Source organism: Stenella coeruleoalba (assembly GCF_951394435.1).
Source record: "Stenella coeruleoalba genome assembly, chromosome: 5".
Classification (NCBI taxonomy): domain Eukaryota; kingdom Metazoa; phylum Chordata; class Mammalia; order Artiodactyla; family Delphinidae; genus Stenella; species Stenella coeruleoalba.
This window is the reverse complement of record NC_137150.1, coordinates 88,938,314-88,957,228: the sequence shown is the minus strand read 5'-3', so window position 1 is coordinate 88,957,228 and position 18,915 is coordinate 88,938,314. Positions and strand designations below refer to the sequence as shown.

General features: G+C 38.6%; 1 protein-coding gene across 7 annotated transcripts in view; it reads right to left on the bottom strand.

The window, feature by feature from the left end:
- Positions 1 to 18,915, bottom strand: part of MORC1 (MORC family CW-type zinc finger 1) — a 351,409-nt gene that overhangs the window by 96,485 nt on the left and 236,009 nt on the right. For all 7 annotated transcript variants that reach the window (XM_079922605.1, XM_079922604.1, XM_079922607.1 and 4 more), the window contains 6 exons: positions 18,528 to 18,653; positions 13,690 to 13,769; positions 12,929 to 13,002; positions 10,494 to 10,558; positions 8,126 to 8,269; positions 5,527 to 5,681 (listed from right to left, as the gene is read on the bottom strand). In XM_079922605.1, the coding sequence (XP_079778731.1) occupies positions 5,527 to 5,681; positions 8,126 to 8,269; positions 10,494 to 10,558; positions 12,929 to 13,002; positions 13,690 to 13,769; positions 18,528 to 18,653 (644 nt within the window). The remainder of the gene's footprint in view (positions 1 to 5,526; positions 5,682 to 8,125; positions 8,270 to 10,493; positions 10,559 to 12,928; positions 13,003 to 13,689; positions 13,770 to 18,527; positions 18,654 to 18,915) is intronic.

The following is an 18,915-nucleotide window of genomic DNA, read 5'->3' as shown; positions in this document are numbered from 1 at the left end:
CCATGAAAACTATAAGACAACCAACTCAGTTTTTCCTACAAATAAATTCCCCCTGCCAAAAAAAAAAAAAAAAAAAGAGAGAGTGAGCAGTAAAGAGAAATATGAGGATGGGGTAGAGGGGCTATGAATTATAATAGAAAATAATTCGAAATATAGAAGATAGGCAGGATATTTTTATGATATTAAGTATTGGGCTTCTCTGGTGGTACAGTGGTTAAGAATCCGCCTTCCAATGCAGGGGACAAGGGTTCAAGCCCTGGTCCGGGAAGATCCTGCATGCCGCGGAGCAACTAAGCCCATGCACCACAACTACTGAGCCTGCACTCTAGAGCCCGCAAGCCACAACTACTGAGCCCGTGAGCCACAACTACTGAGCCCATGCACCACAAGTAGAGCTTGTGGTGTCACATACCTAGAGCCTGTACTCCGCAACAAGAAAAGCCACTGCAATGAGAAGCCCACACACTGCCACAAAGAGTAGCCCCCGCTCGCTGCAAGTAGAGAACGCCCGTGCACAGCAACAAAGACCCAACGCAGCCAAAAATAAATAAATTTATTTAAAAAGTTCTTCCATGTTAAAAAAAATATACACACACACACACACACACACACACACACAGACACACACACACACACACACACACACGGATATAATTATAAAGTGTCTGGAATGTCCTTCATAACCCAGTTGTGGGGGAGTAGGTGGGAGCATGGATAAAACCAGTTTGCCCAGAAGTTGATAATTTTTGAGGTTGGATGAAGGGTTTACGGATTTCATTTTCCTTAAATCTGTCTAATTTTGCAATTTCCCATATATATTAGTTTACTAAGGCTGCCATAACAAAACACCACAGACTGGGTGGCTTAAACAACAGAGATTTATTTCCTCACAGCTCTAGAGGCTGAAAGCCCAAGATCAACGTGTTGGCAGGTTGGTTTCCTGTGAGGCCTCTCTCCACCTTCTCACTGTGTCCTCACATATTCTTTTCTCTGTGCACACCCATCCCTGGTGTCTCTTCATGTGTCCACATTTCCTCTTCGTATAAGGACACCAGTGACATTGGATAGGGCCCAGCCTAACTGCCTCATTTAAAATTAATCACCCCTTTAAAGGTCCTATCTCCAAACACAATCACATTCTGGGGGTTTCTGGGAGTTAGGACTAAAACATATGAATTCAGGTGAGGCACAATTCAGCCCATACCACCATAATAAAAATGTTTTTAAATAAAAGATAAAATACAATATTTTAAAAATACAATAGAATAAATACATAAAATCCGTAACTTCAAAAACTGAATTTAAAAAAATGACTTGCTTCTCAACCTACACCTTCAAATAAACTTGTCTCAAGCCTCATCTTTCAATACTTACACAGGCCTCCTCACTCAACGTGTGTATCCTTAGCAGAATGTTGTGTTTCACTTTTCTTGAAGTGCCTTCCTGAGATCTCAGAGACTTAAGAATATAATAAGAGAAACAAAATTTTGTTGTGAGCAGTTAGCTATATCTAGCTACCGGACTGTTACGGGCTGAACATCTGTGTCCCTCCTAAATTCCTATGTTGATGCCTAACTCCCAAGGTGATGGTATTTGGAGGTGGGGCCTTTGGGAAGTAACAAGGTCACTAGGGGGAGACATCATGAATGGGATTGGTGCCCTTATAAGAATAGGGCAGAGAGCTCACTCACTCTTTTTCCACCATGGGAGGATATAACAAGATGTCAGCAGCCTGCAAACTGGAAGAAGGGCTCTCACCAGAACCCAACTGTGCTGGCACCCTGATCTTGGACTTCCAGCCTCCAAAGCTATGAGAAATAAATTTACGTTGCTCATAAACTGGTCAGTCTATGGTATCTTGCTATAGCAGCCCAAGCTAAGGCATAGAGAGTTATCTATTTTTAAAAGAATTTTTCATCTAACAAATATTATCCCTTACTTTCAAAATTACACAAACTGAAAAATTAATATGGTTAATTGTCCTCACCCAGTGTCCCAATTCTACCTCATTGGAGGTCATCGGTGGAGGGCCAAGTGCTTGATTTCTGTATCCAGTGCAACAGGATTTAAATAAAATCAGAGAGAAAATACTGGCCAAACCTAACATATCAGGAAGAATAGCACATTAGGTAAAAGTCACCATTAGATTCCAAAAATGGTCCTGACAACATGAAAAAATTGAGCCTAATAAGGTGATAACATTTAATAGGAATAAATGTAGGATTCTACACTAGGGTCCAAAAACACTTACTGGAAAAATATAAAAGAAGTATGGCTTAACAAGAACACACATTAAACATTTTATTAAGAACTTTAATTGGTAATAAAGATACTGAGGGTCAATAATGTGCTTACTCAGAATATATTAGACTATAGCAACAGAATTACAACTTAAAGAGATGATGATCCCATTTTATTCAAGTTTTCATCTGAACCTTTTGTTTCCAGGTAATAGACTTCACCAAAAATAATGTGAAAATGGTGAATATATTTAATGCCTTGTCAAATAAAGAATAACAACAGAACTTGGAAATGTTAGGATAATATAAGACTGAAGAGAGACAGAAAACTTCAAATAGAGGGCTGTCATTTGAAAAGGCTTTAGACCTATCCTTCCTGGCCCCAAGGGGGAGAACGAAGTTACCCTTGCTAACTCCTCCTTGAGGCCTTCTCTGGCCTCTAAACTGTGAGCTCCTGATCACTGGCTCCCACTTCTTCTCTGTTGGGCACCAATCCCATTTCTAATTGTGAAATTGCGTTAGCCCTGCTAGACTGTAAATTCCCAGAAAGGGTGGACCACATCTGATGTGTTGGTCCTATAACACTCCATGCCTGGCACAGACGAATGAGTAAAAGAACATATGAGAAACAGATTTGACATTAACATGAAAATGTATTTTCTAACACAATTGTGCAAAGATTCATGGGCTGCCTCAAGAAGTAGCGATTTTTCTTTCATGGAAAACCCTTGTTCAGGCTTAAAGTGGCTTCCACTTGCCTAGGGCAGAGGTGCGTGAGGTAGAGGGGAATTAAAGCATGGGGTGGGAGGTAGTGACTCAATTAAATGATTTTTAACCTTCTTACCAACCTGAAGCCCTATGATTTGAGTGTTGCTAGGCAAGACTGTGCTTATTACATCATAGATTTCATTTTAGCACGTCAGCTATATTCTGATCCGTTTCGGAAAATTTTAGCAATACACTTCTACGTAATCGCTGCTGCTCAAACTCAAATTTCATTTGATATTTCCCTCTATCTTCTTCTTCTCCTTCTCTCCCTATTCCAAAAAGCTGCTGATTAATATTTCCATTTTACTGTAAGGATGCATAAAGTTTCAGAAAACATAGTAGCAGACAGTGACGTGAGGACAGACTCAGAGACAAGAAAAACACTTCTGAGACTCTTAGCATGAACTGTGCCAAAAGTAAATGCAGATTTGACAAATGACACAAAAGTCATTACCTCTCCATTCCCCTTTCTGCTGATTCGATTTTTACAAGGGCCCAATTTTCCACAGAAACTGATCAGACTTGCAGCAAATACAAAGACTGCATCTTTTATTTATAAGGCAAAAAATCTACCCAAATACTTTTCATTAAAATGCGTGTCCTGGAATACTAGCTTTCAGAGTATTAGTCAAGCATTACATAACTTTGCTTACTCCTGTGGGAATTAATAAGCAAAGACCTTGAAGGTCAATCTCCTCAGCACAGTTTCTGAGTCTACCAGTCCTGACCTTGATCACTTGATTCAGTTTGATAATGATGTCTGGGGATGAAATTGTGAGATACGTGAGCAAATGCACATGCTCACTGTCCTTTCTCCACTCTCTGCTTTCCTTCTAGAGGAACATCTTTTGTGAGAGTATCCTCTAGCCCTAAATCAATTCATAGACAATTACGGAATTAGGAAATCAACATGTTATTAACCACCAATAATTACAATACAAATATAACTTACTAATCTTGAATCTTATTACATCTACTGAGAATGTTTTGAAAAAGTTAGGTAGATAAGATAGAAATAGGAAGTTACATACAGGGGGGAAGGCTGGCACGTCACACCCTGGAGTTGAGAGTACAAAGTTGGGAGGCTACCCACACTCCACACAAAGGAGCTTCCAGAGAAAATATGAGGATGGGGGAAGTGACATAATTTTCAAATGCTCAGCGTTTTCTTTTTGAACCATGTCATGCTAGCATTTAAAGACCAGCAAGTAGATCATTGATTTATACCACCTCACCCTGTATATTCCTATGTGTTCTACAGCTTTAAGCACAGCCAGCCAAATAATGTAGTCATTCCTACATTTAGTATAACTTCAAACATGTCTCTGAGAAAAAAAAAAAACACGTGAAAAAGTATGCCTATGATAAGCAAAAGATGTACTCTTCAGAGAAGTGCTTCTTAAACTTCAGTGCGCATACACATCCCCTGGAGATTTTGCTAACATGCAGATTTTAGTCCAGTAGTTCTGGGGTGGGACCTGAGATTCTGCATTTATAACAAGTTCTCAGGTAATGCTGATGCTGCCGGTCCACAGACCACACTCTGAGGAGGCTTTAGACTGTGACAGGAAAATCCAGTCTGGGCAGGAAATCTGTGCCCTCAACGTCATTCCCCCTTTACATTTTTTCCCCTGAGTTCCTGCACTCTTTCCTGTTTCACTGGTATGAGAAAATTTCAGAACCAAGCAGAGTGGGTACAAAAGAAAAGAAAATATTCTAAGATTACAACTTCAAATGGGACAATAATAAGATTTTAAGTTGTCTCAAGGTTAGAGACATAATTTTTGATATGCATGAATTATACATACTTCACGGAATTCACTGAACAAATACACAGTAGCCTATTTCTTTCCATAAATGAAGCCCTATGTCTGCATAATTTAAAGGAAGTTTATTTAATTAATGCACAGCACACCACTGTTCAGGTATCTCTGGAGAGTGAGGTGATCTGAAAAAGTCAAATTTTCCAGATAACTAAAGTTTGTCTTTTTACGTTTCCAAGCATATGTACTTTAGTGATTTTTTTCATCTAAATCTTTCTGGAGTTAACATATTGAAGATTTATTAGATATACAAAACATGGTTTAATGTATCTACAATTATCCAGGGTCAACAATGATTATTCTACAGCATGATATAACAATACTGCAGGTGCTACTCACGTCCATGTGGGACTCTGTGCAATTCCTACACAGTAGAGTCCTAGAGTGTCCTTTGGGGGTTTCTCAGCCTATTTCCAGCAAACTTCTGCCCCCTCTCTACACGATCAGCTGCCACTTCATAGTGCTCTCTGATTGCCCTCCTCTTAGAATTTTTAATCTGCTGCTTTATTTTTCATGTAATATTCTGGGGAAGATTTTAAGACTAATTTCCCTTATGTTTGTTTTTTTAACGCAGGCACTCTCTTTCAGGGTTTGGGGTTACTGGTTACCCGAATCAGTACAATCATTCCAGCTTAAAGACATCACCAAGTTAATCTCCCATTAAGTATCTCTTACTATGACTACTGAATACTCACTGATTCCAGTGTCCTTACAGTACTGGACCAAGTATCGTCCCATAACTTTTAGAAGATGATTATACTCTTGGACATTGAGAAATCCCTGCTTATTATGGGATGGTTCCATGAACTCCAAGGGTATATCAACAATTCCAACCACACCTGCATCAAGTCTGGAAGAATAAATACATATAGAAATTATACGAAATTGAGCTAAGGAAACAGAAAAAGCTAATATACCCTCATCTTTCAAAATCAATTTTTTAAAAAACAAATTCAGTCATTTGGTCCAAACCATGTCAAAGTTAACAAGTTATCTTACAATTGTACTTTTTAATGTAAGTCTACGGTTATCCTAGTTGTGCTCGGTCCCATAATACAAAATCTCTTAATACATCATTATTGAATTAATATGACTCCTTTTCAAACCTATAACCTGACATGGGGAGTTAAGGTGGGTGGGAAGAGGAGGCCATTTAGCAATAAACATCCCTAACAATCCCTTACAGCAATAAACTGACATGGTCCTCTTAGCAATATGAGCCAGTCACTTTTTTCATCCTCATTTCACCTGTCGGGTTGGATTTCTCCTCATCATTGCAGAGGTACACAGGTGCTCAGTGGGAATATATGGGCTGTAGTATCTGAGAAGTAACAGCCTGATGGATAAACGCAATTTTTTTTTCACATTTTTAGCAGCTCATGATGTATGTAGCTGGGATATTCTGCTTAGTGCTATAACCTGTTGAGGGAAAGGGCATCCAGAAGTCTAGCTCTTCAGGGGCTCCCCAGTGCCCGCAGCCTGGCACACAAGTCACACCTTCCCAATCTGGGGCCGCTGCCCATCATGTTTTTCATTACTTTCCCCTTCCACCCTGCCCTCCCTTCAGCCAGTCATTCTGTAAGTCTGAATTTGGGCATCATTTCTTCCAGGAAACCTAACTTAAATTCCCCCAGTTTCATTTACTGCCCCTCCTAAGAGGCTTTTTGCACCTGATACTTGCCTCTAACATATATTTGTTCATTCATCAATTCATTCACGCTCAGCACCTGGCCCTATTCAAGGAACTAGGAATCCGTTATGAATAAGAAAGACAAGGTCCCTGTTTATGAAGTTTCTCTTCTATTAAGGGATGACGACCATTAAGGGTGATAAGGGCATTTCAAATGGCAATAAGTTTGTATAAGGAAAATACAGCAGGTGCTGTAATCTGCGAAGAGAGAAAAGGTAGAGAGGGGTGATGGCAGGGGCTGATTTTAATTAGACAGTCTAAGAAGACCTTCCTGTGGAGCAGACTTCAGAGCTGGTGCCTGAGTGACACGCTAGGACCAGCAGTAAGAAGATCTGAGGACAGAAGGTTCAAGGCAGAGGGAATAGCAAATGTCAAGGCCCTAAGGCAGGAACAAGCTTAGGATGTCAAAGGAACAGGGAGCCTGCTGGTGTGAGGGGAATGCAGGCAGAGTCTGGGGATGGGTGGGGTGTGTCCCAGAGCCAGGCAGCAGCCAGATCACTGGCAGACTATGAAAACCAGTTCTATTCTACATGCACTGGGATTTTAAGCAAGAGAATAAACTAATTTATGTTTTAAAATATCATTCTTGCTGTTCCCATACAATAATAAATACGTATTTATACATTTGTCCATCTCACTGGACTATAAGTTCCTTAGCAAAAGGTAGTAGGTTTTCAACATTTTGTCTGCAGAGCTCAGTACAGTGCCTGGCACAAGATACTGCAATACAAGTGCTTGTTGAATGAACAAATGAGTGAATCACTAATTCCTTGAGAATGAGGGAACAAGATGAAAAACTGTCCCCCTGAGCCATCCTTTTTTTTTTCTTTTTTTTTTTTTTTGCTGTATGCGGGCCTCTCACCATTGTGGCCTCTCCCGTTGCGGAGCACAGGCTCCGGACGCGCAGGCTCAGTGGCCATGGCTCACGGGCCCAGCCGCTCTGCGGCATGTGGGATCTTCCTGGACCGGGGCACAAACCCGTGTCCCCTGCATCGGCAGGCGGACTCTCAACCACTGCGCCACCAGGGAAGCCCCCCACTGAGCCATCCTACTGCTCGCAGTTATCCTGTCTGATTCTGTGCTTTTCTATGGTCTCTCTTCGGGACTCTACATAATTCATGAGAGCAGCTTGTGGAGTTTCAGACCCACCACTGGGAAAGCACCAGAATGTATTACTCTGGGATCGAAGCAGGCTGAAGAGTGTTAAGAATATACGCTCATGCAGGTAACTGGCAGGAACTCATACATGCAGGGGCTGCACAAAATGTTAACAGGGCTGTGGTATAAGACTATGGATTTTTCTTTCCTAAAATTTCTTTACTCTGCTTATATTATTTTTTAATTGGTGAAATATCAGAAACTTAACCCTAGTAGATGGCACAAGAAATGGTAAAGTTTCCAAAAGCGTGCTTTTTCCTTAGAGCAGGCACACAGCTCCACTGACATTATAAATTAGGCAGATGAATGCCTGCACACTGATGGGAAGGGTGGATGGGGGATATGACACCTGCTCCCATTATGATTAATCCCTTAACTCCACAGACAAAAGATTACTGCAACTTCCCTCATCCTGCCTGCGCCTCTGAAAACAAAAACATACTTACGAGGACTTCAGTTTCAACTGTGGGCCCACTTTCTCATGCATTTTGATCAAGCGGTTATTACTGTAAATGAACATCCCGGCTTGGCTTCGGTTTTCTATGTTCACACCAAAGAACAGGGTGAGTGTCCTTGCCTTTTTTAATTCTCTAGCATTACATTTAGAAAGTGAAAAAAATATATTAATAAAAATATACAGTTTACAAACTGTTAATAAACAAACTCAGAAGATAAATATCAAAGGAACTATATACATAAAATATAGAGATATTTTGCAAAACTTAGTAAGCAGACTCGGTATCTCTGTATGGCCAAGTATTCTGCATAAACATAATAGGCAATAACAATACCAGTCAAACACAAGCACTCTGATTCAGAAATGAGTTTGCCAATTTAAATTTACAAGAACTAGAAAGTTTACAGTTTACAAGAACTAGAACGTGCAAGTTGTAAAATGTTAACTGGTCTAATATGTACATCACAGCATTTTTTGAAAAATGATGATTTGACCATTTTAAAATTTAGGTATTTCTAACTTTCAGCATGTTCTCAAACTTCCAAATATTCTACACAGATTGGAATGTGCCAAAAGATATTCTTTAGTTTTCTCTCTTTTTCCAAATTCAAAGGTAAATCAAAGTTAATTAAGCAAGTTTACAAGGGCGACAGACATTAGCTCCTGTTTTTTCTGACTCTGTCTGCTATACTATGTTTTATGTGACTTTTGTATTAAAAGTGTAAAAATAGAAAATGAGACATAGCAGACATGACAGAAACAGTCCTAATAACAGGAGGCTGCTTGGAGCTATGAAAAACACCTGGATGTAAGAACCAGAAAGATGGATGTGACTTCAAATACAAGCTTGTCTTTGCAACAACCATGTGACTATGGATGAGTCGCTTCAACTTTCTGTCTCGTGTGAAAAATGGGAATAATACCTGCCTAGCCACTTGGGATTCCGTGAGGAGTAAAACAGATAATGTTCAGTACAAACTTGGAAGACATTAGGTGCCTGGCAAATGTTATTCTCCTTTCCCAACCAAGAATGGTACCAAATATAATTCTTTCCCTCCACCCATCCTGTAGCTCCTCTCATTCCACAAAAACAGCTTTTCTTTTCAAATTCATGATCATGGGCTATTACAACTGACATACTTACTGGACTGATTAAATATATCTATCATTAAAGGACAATGACAAAGTTGTATCAGTCCTTCTATATGGATATGATATATAGAGTACATCAGACTTTCTGAGGGAGTTACTGACATGAATTAATATATTATGTATTTTTTAAATGCATATACATGTCGGGTTAAATATATATGAATCAAAGTTTTTCTCAAAAATGTCTACTCTATAATTATGTTCCCGTTGTTTAACTAAATAGAATACTGACTTTGTAAGGGACCCCAAAACAGAGTATTGGAGGGTATGACATAATCACTCTGCGACAGTAAATGGCATACTGATTGTCTTCAAATTTAAAAAAAGCATTTTGCTATAAAAATAAGTTCACACCAACTGGCATTATTGTAATAGGATGGTCACCTTTCATGCCTATCACTGTGATGACAAAAAAAGTCATCAACCAGCTTTTTCTTTCTGAAGTCTTTAAAGAGGCCTTTGCTTTTCATTGAAGATTTCTATGACATTTATTTTATATTTATTTTGATAAATGCATAATTAACATTTCAAATTTAAGTTTTGAAGAAAGTTATGGTTATATAGCACATCATGGTTCACACACACCAAAAAATGCTGAAAACTAATAACACTTCCCTAAAAATTTGTTTCTCAAAGTTATCACAGCTTCCAAAGTCTGACTTTACTTGGACAACAGTGATTATTTTCAATTTAACTTGCTTAACACCTGAACTGGACATCAAGTCAACCCTACCAATGTAAACAATGGTTTTGTAATATAGGCTTGCTATTTTTATTTTAACCGTATATAAGTGATACTTTTACTTGAAGCATACTCTATCTTAAATTGTTAAGCAGGACGAGAAGAGGGAAGGAACTGGGACCAACCCTCCAGAGTTTAAATGGCAAAGGACACAGGGAAAGAGAAGTTGTCAGCTGGACCCCTGGGCAGTTCTCTTCTTCATCTAATCAAACACTGAACTAAGTTTTCACTCTGTATTGAGAAGTTTTAACATATGTGTACATGAAAATATATACTTTATAAATACTTTCCATTGATTACGCTGGTTGGGGGATTTTGACCATATTATGCTTAATATCATAAGATGTCACAAGCTAAGGAAGAGAAAGTGTCATAATGATCACCAAATCTGCCTACTCAGAAATCAGAATTTGTTTTAACATAGTACAGAGGATTCTAGCAAACAGAAAATCTTATGTCTTACCTCCGTTTCTCTTGAAGAATCTTCTGCTTTGCTTTTACATCTTCCAAAGCTTTCCATAATACATCCTGGAGAAGTACATTTGGTTAGGAGAGCACATAATGCCATTAAATAAATGAGAGCTGAGTTGATATTTATTATCCTATTATCTAAAGGTTTCACAAGGGTAATAGTGATAGGTCACATTGCCTAATGCAATTCTACAATAGCAGATACTCAATAAATACTTGATAAATGATTAAGTTCCAATAGCTAAGAAGACAAACCAAATCCAAGCCCACAGTTCTCCCTTTGCACATATGCCAATGTCCTCTCTGGCTGTTACAGAAAGAGTCACTGCTTCCTGTAATGTCACAGTGGCTTTCACACAAACTATGTGAAAGCTTGGGAAAGTCATTCAATGCACCTAGACTCTGGCTTTTGTCTGTGAGAACAGAAAATGCTGAATCACGTGATCCATCACTAAGGCTTCCTTCGGGAAAAAAAAAATTGTAATTAAAAAATTTTATCAGAGGCCAAAAGAAAATGTCTCCTCTATATCAAATTCCATATATACCCCTAACTAATCCTCCGCAAACTTTCCCTTTATAGGGTATCCTATCCTGGGCTTTCTCCCTTTCAGAGTGCCTCAATACTGGTACCCACCTGTCCTTCTTTTCTTCTCTTTTAATTTGATATACTGGCTCATTCACTACCCTATCTCTGGTATGCTCTCTATAACCAGGCAGAAAAAAAAAATGCATTGTTATTATTTCACAAATAAGAATAGACTTTTAATGTGATCCATCCACTTGATGTGAAAGATGGGCATCTCATTTGATGGCTATACCTCTGACTGAACCTTATTTTCGCGGCCTTTAAAGTAAAAGAAAATGGTAAATGCTTGGTAAGTACTTCACTTCAAATTCAACCACCCAACCGCCTAGAGGAATTTAAGAGGTCAAAAGCCGAGGTCATTCTGCTTAGCTCTCTTCTCTGAGTTAAAGAAACCAGTGTGCATCAGAGCAACAAAGCAAGCTGCTCAAAGACATCCCTGCCCTTCCTGTCAATGAACTTAGAGCACAGAGCAAAGGGGCAGCGAGAGGTAACTGGCTAAGGCAAGAAGAAAGCAAGGTCCTGACCCGTTAGAAAGAGTCTGTTTCTCTTGTCTCCCAAATACATACAGCCAAGGATTGATTTTTTTAGAGACAAAATAAAGAAAGCTTAAACTCTTCCTTAAAAGTCAACAAGATAGGTCTATGTTTACCTTAAAAAAAATAAGTGAAAAGAAAAAGGTAAAAGAATTTGGGGAAAGTCATGGATAGATTTGGGGAATTAACATGTGCTACTCTTTGATTTCATCCCATATTCATGACCATTAGATATGAGAGCTCTTTATCAGACACGCTCTTGAAAGTTTGAGGGCAAATTACAGAAAGAATTCATATACTGAGTGCGCAGAAGAGGATGAAGGAAGGGTGAAGTGAAGCATTTTTTTCTCCCTATACCTCCTTATCCCATGCAAGCACGTAAATATGTCGTGCAATGACTTACTGTGGTAGCAAGCTTGGTACCATATTTTTGGTAAAAGTTAGCAAACTTAAAATACATGTCCGGCCGCAATATTCTTTTTCTCTTAGTTTCTATGCATTATAATTAATAATAATAGTTCTTTATAACCTATCTTACTCATGGGCATATTGCAAGGATTACATAGAATGTTTATGAACTGTGTGGAGCAACTCATAAGAAAAGAGCTTTGTAAGCTGGAAGCATTGTTATTAATATTCATAATTACAGTAAATAATTCTTAGCACTAGAAAGAAGGATTGCTTATTAGTCTTCTCCTTGTTCTTCCTATTTATTTAGGTCCATAGGGAGCTATAATTTGAAGAGATATTTTCAGGGAGACTTGATAGGCTAGTTTTTTCTGCTAGCTTTTCATTATTTTCTCCTTTTCTCTATCACTTTTCCCTTCTTTTTTTTTTTTTTTTTTGGTATGCGGGCCTCTCACTGTTGTGGCCTCTCCCGTTGCGGAGCACAGGCTCCGGACGCGCAGGCTCAGCGGCCATGGCTCACGGGCCCAGCCGCTCCGCGGCACGTGGGATCTTCCCGGACCAGGGCACGAACCCATGTCCCCTGCATCGGCAGGCGGACTCTCAACCACTGCGCCACCAGGGAAGCCCTCCCTTCCTTTTAAAGAAATGAGTTGTGATGATCTTCCTTCCTTCTCAATTCACCCCACATTTTGTTCACCTTTGCTCTCAATTTCAGCCTACCCCCACTTGCTGAGTTTCCTCCCCTTTCTCTGCACCCATCTGTTTACCTGTGTTAAAATTAACAATCTTCTGAGCTTGTTTAAAGGTTTAAGAAGTAAGTGATAAATAAGAGTCATCTGTGTACAGGGAAAAGCAAATGACCCTGTTCACCATTTAAGAAGACTACTCTATATGTCATACCTTGGCAGGAGAAGACAAAGAAGCTCTGTCAGAGTGGTTTCCTTTGATTTGTGCTTCTTTCAATATGAGTTCAGCTAGAAACAGAAGCAAGATGATTCAATAAAATGAAACCCTTTCAAGCATCTTTAAATGAATATTACATATATATAATATATCCATGACCAGTAAGAATGGCTTACAGATGATAATCTCAGAAAATCCTGTATTCCTTCTATAGCTTTCACACATTCCAAGACTAGGTAGCCATACAGGGTCCTCTAAGTCATGACAACTTATAGGGCATATATATATATATACACACATACAAATTCAAAAGTCATGACTGAATGTTTGGCTGACTGGAAACTCTCTAAAATCCATGAAATATGGATACAGAGCTACTCTTCCCTCCTGGATCATTGGGGAAGGATGGCTTTGTCCTTTTGTGGGAGGAGTGAATGTGTAGAGCATGCCTTCTTAAAGTGGATGCAACACCAGTCTCTAAAATGATCTAACTCTGCATCAGGACAACGCTAATATACATCAATCTAGTTCCAAGTGTGTATGCAGAACTTGAATTACTTTTATAATAATAACATCATATTTAGACAAAATCAAAGCTGGAAAACGTGTTATGAAGTTCCTTAGAGGTAGGAATTACATTTGATTACTTGTGTTTATTCCTATAATGCCCAAAGCAGGGTATGTCTCAGAATAACTGCTCAATTAACGTCTGCTGGATAAATTAACAATAACGATGTAGGCCATAGGTAATTACATACCTATCTTTACTGCTTCTTCTGCCTTTTTAACTTCATTTTTAAATGCTCCTTTAAAAGAAGATGTGACATACAGATACTTTCTGAAATGAAACAAGAAAGGACGTAAGTCAGATTATCATTTTAAAGTTCATAATACAAAAATGTTCTTTAGGAAGACTATATACTCCAGAGATATGTTATTATTAAGAAAAAGTCATCAAGTAAGTTGTATTCAGCTGGTAAGTCAGCAAAGTTTAGGCCTGAGAAAAATTTCTTGCCTTTTAATACTTGGCAATTTTGCTTTAGTAAGGGAACTTCAGGAGAGATATAAGAAAATCTCTGGCCACACAAATGTTCACTTATACATGTAAAATAGGACAATTTTCTTAAAAAGAAAATTTTCTATGTAACTGCTCCATTATCAAAGTTTCTGGTTAATATACCTAGCCCTCTTACCCAGATCATCACTGATACTGGATAAACTGCTTCTCTCAGTCCCTAATTTTGTCTGATACCCATGTAGACTCAGGAGCTTAACATTCTCTGATAACTTCAATGTTTAGAAAGGCAGTGAGAGTTAGATGGAGAATTCTAGAACATCTCTTGAAGCCAAAACATTTAAAGACATATAAAAAGCGGCATCTGTTCAGGCAGAGGAGAGAGTCTACCTCTATATGCCCAATGAGCCTATGCCAGGCATAGGCAAAATACTGCTCGTGGGCCTAATTAGGCCAGCAGCTTGTTTCTGTTACAGTCTAAGACCTAAGACCTCGTGCTCTGCAACAAGAGAAGCCACCGCAATGAGAAGCCCACGCACCGCAACGAAGAGTAGCCCCCATTCGCTGCAACTAGAGAAAGCCCTCGCGCAGCAACGAAGACCCAACTCACTCGGCCAATAAATAAATAAATAAATTTAAATAAATAAATAAACACTGATAGAAAAAGGTAATCTGTGTGTCTCTGCCTTGCAAAAACAGCCTAACACTCTCATGCTGAGCTAGCTCTGTCTTCCACTTCTATCCAGCCATCCAAGTTCTGCCCTCTAGAATTCCAACCATCATATGGCAGCTTTTCACGTTTTCACTCAGGCCCTGTGTATTCCCTCAGCCACGGCATGATGCTCAATTCCACCAATGACCCCCTACCAGATAACCAGATAGTTAATTTATACTGTGAGCTAGGAAGTCCCTTCCCTCCTAAAGCATCCTCATCTGAACATCACCCTCCAGACATGGTATAAGCAGGACATGGTTTATTGGTAGTGTTACCATCTTGCTCTTTTCTTTTCTTTTCTTTTATAATTGAGATTTTATTGGTTGTTTTGAGGATCAGTATACAGACATTTCAATTTGTACACAATTCTCAATATACGTACCAAAAATCTAAAAAATCATGTAGTTGTGATTCTTTTCTGAACAGTTATTCCAGTGACTTTCCAGCTTAAAATTTGGAGGCAAATTTCCCTTCACAGGATATCAAGTACCAATACCTTCAAATACTAATATGCTATTATATCGTAAGTCCAACTAATTCACAATTTAATATCATTTACACTACACACTCAAATTGTCAGTCGTCCACAGCACATTAACAGTTACTAGAAGAACTGGACTACCATTACCAAAGATGTTACAAAGTGCACAAAATTCTGCCCAGGAGAGCCAAGATCAAGGGGTGAGTGGTTTCCTTTAGGAAACAATTCTACCAAAAACAACATGGGAAACAAGTAATGTAAAGCGTTTAAGACATTAAATGCACAACTGTCTCCAAACTGCCATTTAGTGTGCTTTGTATTATAGGATAGAAAAGCTACCCCCCATCTGTGGAATGTTAAGCTGACACCCAAGACAATCAAAGCCTCCCATATTCAATATCCCACTATTTTCTGACTCTACCAAAAAATAAACAACCAGCAAACGCTGCTCTTAAAAAAGAGCGTTTACACTTAAAAAATGGGATGAGGTGGGACTCCCTCCTTTTTAAAAATGTTTCTAGTTACTAAAAAACCTGCATTTACAAAATAGTTGATAAAAATATTCCTCTGGATCGTACAAGGAGGGAGACAGGGACCCCTGATAGGACCAGGTGGGTGATATTAATCAGACTTGGCTTCTTTCCCTCCTGCTTCATCGGAAGCTGGGCTCTCCTCGTTTTTAGCTTCTCCATTTTCTGCAGGTGAGTCTGTCTTAGTGTCTTGGTTAGCCACTTCAGCCTGTTTTCCCTTTGCTCCCCTTTTCCCTTCTGTTTGCACTTTTTTGTCTGAAGATTTATCCTTTCCTGCCGCCTTTTTTGGCTTCGTTTCTACTTTTGCAGGAGCCGGTTTCTTCCTCGTGGGCATCGTGGCGGCGGGGCGGGCGCGGACCGGGTGCCTGCGGGCGCAGAGCCTTCGCGAAGCTGGGCTGCCTGGCCGCTGCCGCTGCTCCCGCCGCCCGAGCCGCTGGCACCCGCGGCGGGGCGGGGGGAGAACGGATGGCTACCATCTTGTGCTGCTAGCTAAGTTCCATAAATATTTTCAGCAACCCTGTCACACTATCAGCTTAGATTAAGCTTGTGGTCAATGAAAACATCTATTTTTTTTCATGTAAATCACTGTCCAAGTCTAGGATATTAACACAATAGATTTTTTAAATCTAAATTCGGGACTGTAGGTTATTTATACTACATTTATCTTTCGTATTTCAACTCTCTCACATCTTGTTCGCATTATGCCTGATATAAGATACTCCTTCTAGTTCTATTATGAATTCAAACATGCCTGTTTTTTACCCAAGCTATTGATAAAAACACTGAAGAGAATATGATTAAGGGAGGAAACCAATGACATGACACCAAAAATTCCCCCCAGCACCTTCTGAACTTGTTAGAGACATTGGGGTAAAGGAACTACAGCAACTGTAAGTCCATCCACACAATTAAAATGCAATCTTCTTCTTTCTGTTTGCTACGAAAATATAGAGAAATGACTGACCATAAAGTATAGGTATGTATTCTTATGAATAATACTTCAGGGTTCATGTCTAGAAGTTTATTGGAGGCTGGATGGTCAAGTGGACAGAGTATTTAATCATTTTTAATACATTTTACATGCTTCTACTCTGGTCCTATAGGGTCATTCCCAGCTTTTAATTTGTTTCCATACAGCCATTAGAGCTAGAGTGCCTTTTAAGGAAGAAATAAAGTAAGGGTCACCCCACTAGGGGTGAAATAACATGCAGAGAACGCCACGTACTTCTTACACAAAACTTTTGCCACCAGAGAAGCTGTGAGGAAAACAATATGCAAGTAAATAAGTCAAATGGAGAGAAAGTTAAGCCTAAGGGATAAAGCCATGAAAAATTAAACCTGGCTATACTGTAGATCCCAAAACATATCAGACTTAACAGTTTATCAGAGCCCCGTGTAAGTACCAGAGCCTCCTTAAGTATCTTTGAAGGAATAAATATTTATATTATATCTACTTCCTGGTAAGATATATCTAAGAATATTACACTGAAAGGTGCATTAAAAAATATACTAGGGTAGGAAACAGCCATCACTTGATATAAGTAATTTAGGTAGACGAAATTCAATTTAATAAAATTCCCTCAGAATATACGGATAAATCCACATTTTCCACTGGCTTAAACCATTTTTTATCCAAACTCACTAAGAGAGGAATAATTTAATTTGAAAAGATGAGCTATATTGATTGATCCAGGAGACCCTTGGTGCTTCCCAGAAGAATGAGACTGATGAAAAGGAAGTATCACTTTGATATGAATTAAGGAACAAACAGATTTATACAGTAAGTCTCAGGCTTGGTGTACTTCATTTTTCAAAATATGACCTGCAGTAGAATCAGAAATCAAAAGTAAAGCTTTTGAGGAATCCATTCGTGTGTGGTCAGGGCATTCAATTCAGAGATCCACAATTTTTCATGTTAATATCAATATGAGTGATTGCAAGGCCCCAGAACAGCAACTACTTATTCATGGAAATAAGACAATATAACAAATGTGGGTCTGTTATAAAGAATTAGTGTGGTATAGGGGAAAGAGCATGGAATTTGAATTGGTACAGAATTCGGAGCCAGAAGATTTGAGTTCTTATCTAGTTCTGACATTTATTTATTTCTAAATGATGATAAAACATAACCCACAGGGTCACTCCAAAATTAAATAACAATGTATATCAAAAGGCGTACATATAGACAATGTACAAGCATTAAATATTCCTCCCAGTAGATAGTAAACTCCTGAAAACTAGAACTAATCTTATCTTTCTAGCACAATCTCAGACTAACAGGTTTTGATAAATGTTTAGAAAATAAATGACCACCCACACACCACACACCAAGAAAAAAAAAACTGTTCTCATAGCATGCATAGTTGTGCAAGATAAGTTATATCATAGGCAAATGTAAGCTTAAAAAAAGCTTATGCTAAAATATAAATGGTAATTAAAATATAAGTGAACCAGATGTACATATGTGCATTCTCTATATAAAATATACATACACATATATGTTAATAGTTCAAATATATTTGAGTAAAAAGAAAATATAAGTGAACAGATTTTTTTAATAGAACCCATTACAATCAAAGCACCTAGGAGTCACTGAAGTAAATAACATATTCCTACTTGGGGGGACCATCTAACTGCAGTGTTCACTCCAGTATGTTACTATTATGGCCAAATATTTGTTTCATATAATTACTCTTCAGCAAACCTTCCAGAATGCAGTTTGAATTTTATTTGCAATTGTAAAAATCTTACTATCAAATTATAAAAATCTTACTATCAAATCACTTTAACAATTGGGGTGGGAGGTATTTTACAAATGAAAACTCTATGAAGATAATTGAACAAAGGTGAGTTACCTGGGTCTGTAGAGGCAATAACATAGGTATTTTGTTTTAACTCTTTTGGCCTGAATGAATATTCTCATCCAAGGGTCAAAATACAGAACAGATGTATAGGCTCTGAATGACCGTCTCTCTGGAAAACTAGAAAAGAAAATATCAAAGGCCATACTGTAGACAATGTAATAATGACATTATTTGAGAAGAAAAAATAAGACTACCAAGTCATAATGGTTACTACTAGCAGCTTCAGGAACTTTTTTCTAAACCTAATGACACAACAAATACCAGCAAATCCTGCAACACTCACACACCCCTAAACACAAGGGCTTCCGTGAATAACCTACACATTGATTAGAACTGAACTCTGGTTGGCAACTAGCCAATTCAAAGTAGACTTACATCA